Source organism: Condylura cristata, unplaced genomic scaffold (genome assembly GCF_000260355.1).
Source record: "Condylura cristata isolate star-nosed mole 26May11 unplaced genomic scaffold, ConCri1.0 scaffold00003, whole genome shotgun sequence".
Taxonomy (NCBI): Eukaryota; Metazoa; Chordata; class Mammalia; order Eulipotyphla; family Talpidae; genus Condylura; species Condylura cristata.
This window is the reverse complement of record NW_004567104.1, coordinates 9,204,326-9,217,080: the sequence shown is the minus strand read 5'-3', so window position 1 is coordinate 9,217,080 and position 12,755 is coordinate 9,204,326. Positions and strand designations below refer to the sequence as shown.

Genomic DNA, 12,755 nt, shown 5'->3' with positions numbered 1-12,755 from the left:
GAAGGCCCAAACCCCACCGCTGCACTCATCTAGACTTGCCAACAGAGGCTGTGACTCAAGACCTTGTGACCAGTGACCACAGAGTCAGGACATCTAAGAAACAATTAAAAGTTATTTGTTGGCTTCATTCTCTTTCTCCAGCATTGCCAGTAAAGACAAAAAGTTAAAATGTTTTTGTTCAGTTGGAAAAGAAGAAATTCCCATATGACTATGTTCAGTTTACCACCTACTCGTTCTTGAGTAAGACTTCCTGAAACCTTCATGGGCCCCACAGAGCCTACATCACATAAAATCTTATTAAAATGCACCCAAACAACATCATAACTACATTACCATTGTCAGCATTTTAAAAATCACCTCTTTGGGCCCTCCCCGATTCTGTAGTTAGTTACAGCACAGCACCAAGAAGCGAAAGCCACTTCAGCTTGAGCTTGATCCCTGCCCCAGAGGTGATCTACATGGCGAGGCAGACCCCTCCTGACCAACCCACTGCTCCCCTCTGCAGTGTACTTCATCAGTTGACCTGTCCTGCTCCCCCACTGTCTCTGGTGAATCCTCTCACTACCTCTGCACCTCTGGCCTATAACCCAGTTCTGTATGCATACATAAATAGACCTTTTAAAAAAATCACCTCTATAATTTTTTGAAATTCTCAGCAAGTATTCATTACTGAAAAGTGAGAATTTGTCAGCTGTAATTTTTTCTCAAACCTACACTAAAATTTAACAATTGACATTAATGTTTATTTTTGTACAAGTTTAAACATGGTTTATTTTGATTTTTTTAAAAGTTTTTTCATGTCAACAAATTTATTTTCAGGTCTTTTACATTTGTAGAGTCTTGATACATCTCAGACATCTTAGACATCACCCCCTGTGTTACATAGCCCTACCTAGACCAGAATTTTAGTTCTGATACCTTGGTCATTTATTTCCTGTCCCTGTAATGCTATAATAAAGAATATGGTATCTCTGCAAACCTCTCCAAAGTTATTTTAGTTTTGATGTTTAAACTATTTTTGTAATAATTAAAACTGCTTTTACAGTAAAATTGATGGAACTCTGATATTATTCTTTATAGTCATTGATAATCCCTTCAACTCTGAAATCCTTTATGACAGATAACTGTAACTCAGCTGTTACAGTCTGGCACCTTGACACTGTGCATCTAATGCTACTAAAACACTCTTCTTACTGACACTTCTGGTATTTACATTTTGACAGGAGAAGGTTGGAGCAGAAGTTCAGCAAATAGTTTTGTTTTGTTTTGGTATTGTGCAAGACAGAATGAAACATTTTGATTATATCCCCCCTTATCCTGAGGGATATAAGAAACACTCACTTTTTCCACTCTTGTATATACACATAAAACTAATCAAGTCATTAACTGCCTGTGAAAGTCTGCACCTCACTTTGTTTCTTGTCATTTTCAATGACAGTCTTAGGACCCCTGTGGCTTCTGGTCCAGTTGGAGACAAGGATGATTCCTTTACTGGAGCGTCATAGTAGGCAGTTGCCAAAAGAATTTCTACTCTTAAATTGAAGTCCTTGGGAGCAGGAGAGTTGAGCATTGCTTTAATATATTGTTTCTAAATGTGTGCATAAACTGTCTGAGGATGTTTTACAGTTAAAATAATAATGGCATGTTCTTCACTCTCTGAACATGTTTGGCTCCCGAATGATGGAAGCAAGGGACCCCAGTTTATTTGGCTAAGTGTTTATCTGAAAATGTTTGATCCCTGCATATCTTGAGTTCTGGAATGCAGGCAACTGTGTTTTAGGTGATGGGAATTCAGGTGTAGGAATTCTTATACATGTGATGTTCTATTAATGGTCTTTCCTGGAAATTAGAAATGACTAATACGTGACTAATTCCAATGGTCTATTAATAGTCCCTTTCTTTTCAGGAGCTAGAATTTGGAAAAGAAAGAAATACATTGCATGTCTTAGTCTCCATTTATTGCTGTCTTTGTGGGACTTTTCTTTATGGCTCTGTTCTTCTCTTTTGGTGAATACAATATCCAAATAATTGTTGCTGATATAATACTTTGTACACACATGTACACAAAGTATACATGTTCTGGTATACACTCCTGGGTTTTCTGCTGCTCTTATTTGGTATGTGGTGACCTTCTAGGACATGGAATTTCAAAACCAAACTCAACTGGATGTCAAGTGTATGTACCCTGTACAGCCATAGTGGGTGAAGAGATATTCAAATTACCTCTTTGTAGTAGCAGGAGGGCAGTTTTTCTATGTGGTAGTCTGTCATAAAGTGTTTACACTTAACATGAGAGTTTGAAAAACAGACTTCTGTATATGAGATTCAATTTGCCTTCAGAAGGATTCAAACTGGAGTAGAGAAGGTGAGCAGAAATAGCTCTTTGGAATTGTTTATTCAAAGAAAGCAGTAAAATTGCTTACATACAAATATGTCTCAGGGACTTACATGTGGGTTCAGGACAGGCTCTCTCTCACTACTCTCAGATGGTGAGTTAGCAGAAAAGAGTTTGGGCCCCAGCCCCGAGAAGGTCATCCAGGTGGGTGCATGATCCTGGTGGGTTTGGAAGCACAGCTGTCAAATTGGCCATAGTAATGAAGAATAGACTAGATAGGTGGATCTGAATGAAAAGTCCCTAGACTTCTTGAAGTTTCTGGAGATCTTACATCGTGTCTTGAAGTTACATCTCATTGATCTAAATAGCCCCTTCACCCGAGGTGACTTTGACCCTTAAGAAGGGATCCCCCAGCTTTATGAGGTCCCTGTGTCACTTCTGATCAGTGATCTGCTTTGGACTCAGAGGAATGCCATAAGAAAGGGAATGACAAGGAGAGAAGATGGCCAGCAAAGGAGAGAGAATTGGAGGGGAAGGGAGAAGGAGGAGAAAAAGGAATCAAGTGTGGAGAAGCAGAGAGGAAGAAGGGGAAAGGGAGGCAGGAGAGTCCAAGCTGGAAATGGAAAGAATGAGGAGGGGCAATGTATTTTTGGGAGCAGAAAGAGACAACTGAAAAGAAAGGACCCGCAGAGGGAAAAGAAAATGATACAGGAAGTCTATTTAAGACAGGCTATGCTCATTAAGGGAGCTGCCTAAAACACCCACTTGCCTATCAGTGGGGCTGGTGAAGAAATGGAGGGTTAGCATACCCAGCTTCATCTCATGTCAGCCCTCCCCATATTCTCCCCCACCCCATGAGTCAACTCAAAACCATTTTCTATTTTCTCCAAGCTGTCTTGGTGCCTACCAGCACTCCCTCTGTCTCCACATTGACCCCATGTCTTCATGTCCAGTCACCAAGATAACATTCGGCACGATACCAGATTAACTCATACGCAAGTTCCACATTCCCAGCTAATGAAAGTAGCACTGTTGGGTAATGGAAGAGTGATGATGTCATGTTCTGTGTTTCCTTGCTAGTGTTTATTCTGACTGAAAAGTTTTTTATACAAATTCTGGATGTGAAACAGTGAAGGGGAGTTTTGAGCCTTGCAAATGAATTTATCAGAAGACAAAAAAATGGCTGTGCAGGTGACTACAGAAAATCCTTATTGGCAACTAAAGCAGCTTCTGTCACTGAGCTCTGTTTGTCTCTTTCCTTCCAGGTAGAAGAACGATCGAGGCTCAACCGGCAGAGTTCACCTGCCATGCCCCACAAGGTTGCCAACAGAATCTCTGACCCCAACCTGCCTCCAAGGTCGGAGTCCTTCAGTATCAGTGGGGTTCAGCCTGCTCGGACACCCCCCATGCTCAGACCAGTTGATCCCCAGGTATATGCCCCCTTTATCCCATGGCATTTCAACAAGGAGTACACATAAATCTATAAAAGCCCAGGGGAATTGTAACATGGATTCAGGCATAGAATCAGTCAAACTAGAGCTCTTAATACGAGTCTATAATCATACAGAAGGCCCTGCTGTGTTTGAAAGGTAGGCGGAGGGGTGGGGAGAAAAGCCCACAGTCCCTAACTTAGAGCTACCCAAAGTCCCTTCCTAGTAAATGAGTCTTTGTGGAGACTGCAGGCATTTCTGGAGGTGAGAACAAACGTTCTCTCAGTTATAACAACCAAAAATTCACACAGACTTTTGTTACATATAAATCATTGTATTATCTTCGTTCCTTAGGATTTGAATTTGATCTTGAAAGCTTAAGAATTAAACAGACATGGTTTTAGTTAAGCCAGTGCTCCTCAAAGAATGGTACCTGGACCAGCAGCATTAGCAGCCCCAGCAATTGGGTAGAAATGCAGATTCTCAGGTTCCCTCAGACCTTCTGAAATGGGCTGGGGAGAGAGAATTTGGCCTTCGGTGACTTAACAAGCCCTCTGACTGATTCTGCTGTTACACTCAAGTTGACAGTCACCACTTTATGTTATTTGGAAAAGAAAAACAAATTAATTTTAGATAAACAGGAATTTTTAGAGGATTTTTAAAATAATAATATGGTATAAATGAAATCTGAAGTGGAATTTAATGATAATAAAACCACTTTCACATAAATTTGGCTTAAGTCTAGTCCAGCCATCCACCCATGTTCACACTCCCACAAAATATCTTGAGGTCACCTTTGAAATAGGTGATTTTATTGAACTGAAGCTTAGAAAGAGTAGTGATAAAATTACGGATTTTTGCCTGCCTTTAATAGATGAGGCCTTTTTCATCCCAGCCAATGTGCCATTTCTTGCCCTTGGTTGTTTTTATTTGTGTTTAATTCCTTCATGCCTGACCTCCCATAGAGCACGTCTTTGTAAGAACTTCTTAATGCAAAGATATCCTCTTCTAAAACCCTTTACTTTGACCTTTTAGAGTACTTTATTTTGCTGTGTAAAAAGGGACAGTAGAGGGACAATTTAGGGAATTTTATGACAATAACCAGAAAATGAAAATGTACATACCCCGTGAGAGCTAAATGGAGTAAACAGTCTTCAGGTCCCTCAGCTTTTGTTATTTTATGGCTCTTTCAAAGTAGGTTTGTCTTTTGTACGATATGTTTTAAAATTATACCTTGCTTTAATATATTATTTAGTTTATTCAGTTACAGTTCTGTTCTGGTTGAAGCATAACATTAGGCTGAACAAGACTGGGGCTATTTTTAACTGGTGTTAATACTTTTGCAGATTTCAGACCAAAGAGCGTCTGACTGAAGAGACCAGGCAGGGCTGCTCCAAGGAGAAGGCCTCAATGTCAGGCTGATGTAGAAAGCTGCATCAGTGCCTCCCAAAGTCTGAACACTGATTTTTAGACCAAAGAGTACCTGATGGGTCCCTTGCACAAAACTGGTACAAAATTAACAATTTAACCTAGAAAGCAGTCTACATGTTCCCCAGTCAAGACTTAGTAGCCATATTCCAGACACAGCACTAGACCCAGGGCTGTGGTGACAGCAGTGGCAGACATGGCTTCTGTTTCCAGGGAGTTGCTGTTGTGGGGGAGGACAAGACAGGCTGCGTGAGCTCTCACTGTGAAGGCTGCCTGGTACTTTGGTACAGAGTGTGCCTGAACCCTAGGATTAAAGACTTTGCTGAAAGAGCCATGTATCTACCAAAAGAGTCATATCTTTCCCCTAGGAGCTGTACCGCCACATGCCAAATCATGAGGCATAACTCAAAAAGAAACATTCTGGAATTAAGAGACCTCATAGACGCTAAGGGCCAGCATATGAGAAAACTGGCTAACTTAGCAGCTGGGCCTATGGCCTGGAGAGAGGGTATTGGTTTCCAGTCTGGGCTTCAGTAGGTACTAGCTGGGAAATCTCAGGTGTCATCTCATCTGACCATACCTTATATTCTCATGTTTAAAGTGAGGTAAATATTTGAACCACCTCATTGTGGACTTAAAAAATTCTTTAAGAGATATACACAGCAGTTTTTATCTTATAGAACAATAGTACTCTCTGAGGGATTTTAAAAGAGAAAGTTTTATAGTATCAGAAGAGATGAGTGTTTGGATATATTGTATAGCTGGTCAATGAATGTTCACTAAAATTTGTTAATATTATTTCCCTGGTAGTATGAACATACTGCTGGGGACCCTGGGTCACACCTAATATGACTCTTAGTGGAAAACTTTGAAGAACTTTTAAAAACAGGCCATATAACTGCAGATTACACATGGATTCTATTTACTGAATTCATGCCCTAAAACGAGTTTGCCTTCCACTCAGTGGAAATTTAATTTCCCTTCCACTCGCTGAACCACATTTTCTTCTAATGCTTCTACCCTGCTGTTGGTCTGATGCTTAGATCCCACATCTGGTAGCTGTGAAATCCCAAGGACCTGCCTTGACCGCCTCCCAGTCAGTGCACGAGCAGCCCAGCAAGGGCCTCTCCGGGTTCCAGGAGGCTCTGAATGTGAGTTCTCACCGCGTGGAGATGCCACGCCAGAACTCGGACCCCACCTCTGAGAACCCTCCTCTCCCCACTCGCATTGAGAAGTTTGACCGAAGCTCTTGGTTACGACAGGAAGAAGACATTCCACCAAAGGTATTGTTCCTAGGAGGGGAGGGGTTTGTCTTCCTGCCATTGTCATCATTGTTGATCATGAGCCCAGACCAGGCCTTTCATAGAATGACCAACAGGCCTTCCCTTTTCACATTTATTTTGACCCCTGTTGATTCAACCTAAAATTTGATTGTAGTTTATCATTTCTGGCCTCCATTTCCTCAGAGAAATCTGGACTCAGAAAGACTGAATGATTTGGAAGTATGTGTTCTATATGTAGATTTAAACTCTCAATTTCCTGCCACCCTAGTGGCACAAGGGATTAAGTCTCAGGACTATGAAGTTATCACCAGTCACTGCAGCATGAATTCCATCTCCGGCCAGGGAGCTGACCCACATGGCACAGCAGACCTCTCCTGTCTCACCCACTGCTCCCATCAGCAGTGTATTTCAGTGGATCTGCCTGTTCTGCTCCCTACTCTGTCTCTGGTGAATCTCACCCCCCACACACACACACCTCTGGCCTGTACCCCAGCTCTTATAGGCATAAATACATAAATAAATCTTTAAAAAAGAGAGAGAAAAGAATATGTTTTGGAACAATAAATGAATAAATAAAATGTGTAGCACACAAACCCATTTTAAAAGAGCTTCCACCTTCATGCCCACCCCCAAATGAATAAAAATTGAAGTACCTTTGGCAAAGATTTAACCCAATTAACTGCCATGGAATGTCTGGTTTTCATTTCTCAGTCACTTGAATAAAATAAATTTTCTGTCTGTTTTCCCCTCACTTTAGGTTCCCTCATTACACTTAACAATACTTAATTTAAATGAAAAATGTATCCTAAAATGTGGGATACTTGAATTCCACCTTAGACCTTTGCCAGATAAGCTAATGATAGATTTCATTTGCTTGATGATGATGAAACCCCTCACAGTCTTATTGGCGTTCACATAGAATTTTTGAAGACCTTCCAGTATTTTCAGTATTAATCCTGTTTTGTATTATACTTGCAAATTGACCTTCAAAGGACAGTGTTGGAGATTTAATTTTAATTAGCAACTGCAAGCTGATTAGGAAGTGGGAACACACAGATCTAATGCACTGGTGTCCCTGAGCTTACTGGCATGTGGCTTCTGTCCCACATTCTAACCTGATATCCTTGTTCCTTATCAGACTTCATAATGTCCTTATCATGTTATCAGTTATGTTGTGAGTTAAAAATGGGAGTTAGTTTATCTGTATAACTCTCATCTGATGCAATTGCCAATTATCAGATGAGTTAATGTTACCCTAAAGAAATTTCTGTATTCACCACTCTTGCAGAAAAGGAGGTCAGTTATTTTAGCCCAGTGACTCAAAATAATTAGCTAGATCTGTTTTAAAATTTACTTTTAAAATTGAAGACCATGTTCCTTAATGGCTGCTAAAGGTGCCTCATTGCCTTTTGTTTGGTTGTGTTGAGGGAACTAAATATCTCTTTGAGAAATGAAAAATTATTCTCCCTTATTTCTGATATTTTGGAAAGAAATAGACTGCTTTTCAGGCTGTAACCTAAAGAAGTTATTTTATGAAAATTATTTCTGCATTCTGGTTTTCTCTCAGGTGCCTCAAAGAACAACTTCTATATCCCCAGCGTTGGCCAGGAAGAATTCTCCTGGAAATGGCAGTGCCCTGGGGCCCAGACTAGGATCTCAACCCATCAGAGCAAGGTAAGGGAAAAGGGATGTTGAGGTGAAAGAAAAAGCCCTCAGGTGCATTGTCATTGTTCGTTTAGAAAACAGGTCTTTGTTCTTTTTCACTTCCGAGGGATATAGACTGGCCCTTTGTGTTTGATGGGACAGGAAAAATGAAGGAATGAGTGGGTGAAAATCAATCCATTTCCTGACAGCTTTAAAATTTGGGTAGTATAATTGGACACCCAACTCTGGTTTGAGTCAAGTGGGCCCTCTCTACCATGGGTTTCTGCAGCTGAGAATTTATCCAAGCATTGGACAAAACTACATACTACTGAGTTAGACCTACAGTGGTTCTATCTGTCCTGGAAATGCACAAGCATTGTTCTCGTCTTTATTCCCCAACAGTATTGACATAGCAACTATTTATATAAAGGAACAACCTGGGGTGGGGTGGGGAGAAATATGAATTAACTAGTATATCCTACCAGTTCTGCTGACTTGGACTCCAATAGCACTCTGAAAACCAATCGAGAGCCAAAACAACCAGCTGGACAACATCACACCGAGAGAGCCCTAAGCTCACATGTCTGGTTTTATCCCAACCTGGCCACTCAGCTCCACCTTCATGCCCCAGCATGCTTCTCATTGGTATTGATGGGATTTGTAGTTCTAGTATCTGGCGTGGGGGTGGAGTCCCTGTAACCTGTATCTGTTACATTAGGATTTATAAGGAGCAAGAGGTGATTCAAGGAATATAAAAGGATATGTAGAGATTATATGCAAATTTTGCTCCTTTATGTAAGGGACTTCAGCATCCTTACATTTCGTTCTCCTTTGGGGTTCTGGAACCAATCTCCAAGTCACTACTAAAGAGAACATGACATAAAGTCAGTATAACAAAATGGCCTGGGAACTGAGACACTGGAAATTGCCTGCGAAATATAATAGCGACCAGTTTGGCTAACCTGGTAAGGGCCAGCAAGACTTGCTCTTATGAGGGAAATGCCTCTTTGACCTTATGAAGAATCTGAAATATATTTAAGCTTCCACGTTGCTCTGTGCTCTCCTGGAGTTTTCCATGAACAACGTGGAGTCCTTCAGTCAGGAAGTTGCATCCACCGTATGGCTGGTGCAGAGGTCTCAGAAGATGGAAAGTAATCACTATCTTCCCAAGATGATTGTTTGTGATAACAGATGCTCTTTGCTGCCATCATTCAAGCTTTTCATAATGAATACACCCCTTCTTAGGGTTAACTGAAGTAGCAACTGGCCTCTGGACACTACAGAAAGGATGAGCTTGGGGAAGCTACCTTCTTCCTCTTTATTGTTCATAATAAGAGAAGGACTATGCCTCCGTAGTAAGCGAGAAAGAAACTGGGAATGAAGGTTATGGTTATTTGTACTTTAAAATATGGAATGCTTTTGATCATAAAGCTTTAATTTTCCTCTTCACATGAAAAGCCTTAGGAAAGGGTCAATTCTTAAGTAAGATAGAGCCATACTAAGAACATTAATCCCTTTAGGGCAAAGAAGCCAGGCCATTCTGTGTGGAATTTGCAACTGCAGGAAGCTCTGAATGAGACATTTTTCTCCACTGACTTGTCAGATTCATGACCTAGTGTTGCTAAGCGGCACCAAGGAAGACTGGCAGATTCTGTGACCAAGGAGCCAAAGGAAAACTGTATCCTGGATTTGCCAGAAGCAACAGTAGCAGTTCCCCCCTTCAAGCAGCAATAAGCCCCCAATTATCAATGCTTCTTACTCCTTTGATCCCTGCCCCTGAGGCTCTGTGCTTTGCATCAGTTGCCTAGAATTTTAGTTGTTATAGATCAAGCATCATTTCAACTATAAGTATTTTTCCTGCTGTTAACCAAAAGAAAAAGAAAGAAGGCTATTATTACATAATCAAATAAAAAGGCAGCTATTTCTTTCCCTCTGAAGTGTTATTTTAATGACATTAGAGACTGAGGCAGATGGCATTTGATGGTCAGTGCCTTGTAAAACATGAGCTTAGGAACCACATAAATATTGTACTTTGCTCAAAGATCGAAGACTTTGTGAAGCAGCTAACACTTTTTTGCTTAGTAAGGAAGTGAGCCAAGAGGTAATCATTATTTACCTACAATAAAAGTCACAGGCATTTTAGAGCAGGGAAAGATGGAGAAAACCCATCTCTACCATGTGGAGCCATCCTCCAAACACCCCAGTTTCTTCCTATCATGTGTCTCTAAGTGACTATTTAAGGGGTGAATCAGACTGCAGCTCCAGATTGGATTGCATTTTAAAAGCTTCTGGGATACTTTATTGGCTGTGAGAGAGAGGGCTTTAGTTCACTTTTGCTGTATAATAAGCCATCCCAAAACCTAGTCTCTTGAAATAACGATGATTTATTATTTCTCACCATTCTATGTGTCATTACACTGTTCTGCTGGTCTCGCCTAAACTCACTCATGCAACTGCACTTGCTAAAGGGGTTAGCTGCTCTCTCATGAGATCTTTCATCCTGGGCTTCTTCAGCTCCAGGCAAACCTAAGACAGCATCCCAAAGAGGGCAAGTCCATTACACGATGGACCCCATTTGCTGATGTCCATCCCACTGGCTACTATAAGCCACGCAGGCAAGCCCTGAGTTACGCGTAAAGGAAATAGACGAAGGCACACACACTGGGAGGAGAGAGGCAGGGGCCACTCACTATATACAGATACTCTCCCTCTCTCTGTTGGTCCCGGGGACGTCTTCATTATCCCCTGTGCACCGTGTGTCAGACCGCTGCCCATCCATAGTCATAAAATAGGTTCTTTTTTTAGGTAATTTTACTTTTACAATATTTCTCTGCCATGCTTCTTATAGTTGGTCAATATTACTTTTATTCCTCCCATCTGTTCTTTAAAACGATGTCCAAGGGAACACTAACAGAATTGGGAAAAAAACTGAGAAATAATTCCCATGTAAAAATGGACAGGTTTTGAATGTTTTGTTTTTTTGTTTTTGTTTTTTTCATTTTCTAAATTTAACAGATATATATCAAAGACCTGCTGTATGCAGGACCTAACAACTCTAGCCAGTCTGCCTGACTCTGGGGCGCATGGGTCAGAAGTCCTACTCTTGTGGGTGACAGATATCAGTGGCAAAATTCTCTTTCTTGACTTGCTTTCTTATTTTGCTTTGTATCCATTTGCAAATGGACTTTCCTAAAGAAGAGGGACACTCTCTCTCCTTCTGTAGCACTCTTAGGGACCATAAATTTAAGACAACAGTGTCTCATGTGGAAGGAACTTAGATCCTCAAGTCACTATTTGGAGAAGAGCCTCCAAGAAAAGCAGTTCTACCTGTGTGTATTGTGATGTGAACAGGAAATAAACCATAGGGCTAAGCCAGTGAAAGAAAAGAAAGGATGAGAAGGCAGAGCCTAATGCTCCAAACCTCATTTTTTGCTTCTTGAATTCACATACTGAGTGCAGAATTTTTCACAGTGTATTATCTGTTATATATTGGCTGTAGAATGTATAATAATATGGGGCGGTTTGGCACACAGTTTATTTAAATCAATTAACTAGTTGGTACTCTTAAGTGGAAGGTCTAAAGTTGAGTTAAAATGGGAGTATGCAAATAGTATATCTGAAATATGAGGAGAAAAAGCAGTCTTCCTGTTTTTAGCAGAACCTGAGAAAAAAATACCCATATAAAAATGGACAGGTTTACAATGTTTGTTATTATTTTTCATTTGTGAAGACCTGCTGTATGCAGGAGCTAACAGCTCCAGCCAGACTCTCTGAATGTGGGGCACATGGGTCAAAGTCTAGCAGAGAAGACTCGCAGTCAGGTCAGTAATCCCTTGCTGTCCGCACACACAACACCAAGTCAAGATATTCCATAAAGAACATCTTCTGAAACAGATAAGGCAGTGAGCAAATAAAGCCTTGCTGGTTTCATCTGGTCAAGAAAGTGTTCCTGAGGTGCCCCCGGGGATTGTGCTGTACTTGGTCTGAGGGTATTTATTTCTTTGTTAAGTGCACCCTTCTGGAACACCTACCTAAGTGAGGTGCAGTTTGATGTGAGTAGCTTTGTTAACTAGTTTGAAACATAGAATTCCATCAGTTAGGGACTATTCTCATCCCCTTTCATAGATGGGGAGTACAAGCTGGTAAATTGTCCAAGGACAAAGTTAGCATGTGATAGAGCCAACACGTGAAACCTGTAGCCTTTGCACACTAAGCATCACTCTGCTTATCTGTTTGGCTAGGTGCACCTGGCACTGCTGCCTTGTTTTCTCCATTGGTAGGGGACTTTGGTTCATGGCACCATTTCAACCCCCACCTTCCTCAGGGTGTAACTCTATGAGTCTGTTCACAGCTCCACATCTTGTGCTATCCACTGGTTTTTAAAAGTTGTCCCATGCGATCTTTTTATGCCATTGTTTCCCCTCTAAACCTGGAACTGGTTCCATCATGTGCTTTTGACAGTTCTTTTCTGAACATCCAAAGTCTAAGTGTTAACTCAGTCACAGTGACCCCGCACGTCCCTGCCCTTTCTTGCCACATCTGTGCAACTGGGCATTGCTCAGATCGCAGGATACATAGGCAGTTCTCATCTGCTCCAAGGACTCCAAGTGCCTTAGGTTGTCACGGGGGTCAGCT

At 41.2% G+C, this 12,755-nt stretch overlaps 1 protein-coding gene across 6 annotated transcripts in view; it reads left to right on the top strand.

Moving 5' to 3' along the window:
- TNIK (TRAF2 and NCK interacting kinase) overlaps positions 1–12,755 on the top strand; it is a 403,269-nt gene that overhangs the window by 338,484 nt on the left and 52,030 nt on the right. For all 6 annotated transcript variants that reach the window (XM_012732327.1, XM_012732316.1, XM_004674961.2 and 3 more), the window contains exons 16-18: positions 3,601–3,765; positions 6,237–6,476; positions 8,044–8,150. In XM_012732327.1, coding sequence (XP_012587781.1) covers positions 3,601–3,765; positions 6,237–6,476; positions 8,044–8,150 — 512 coding nt within the window. The remainder of the gene's footprint in view (positions 1–3,600; positions 3,766–6,236; positions 6,477–8,043; positions 8,151–12,755) is intronic.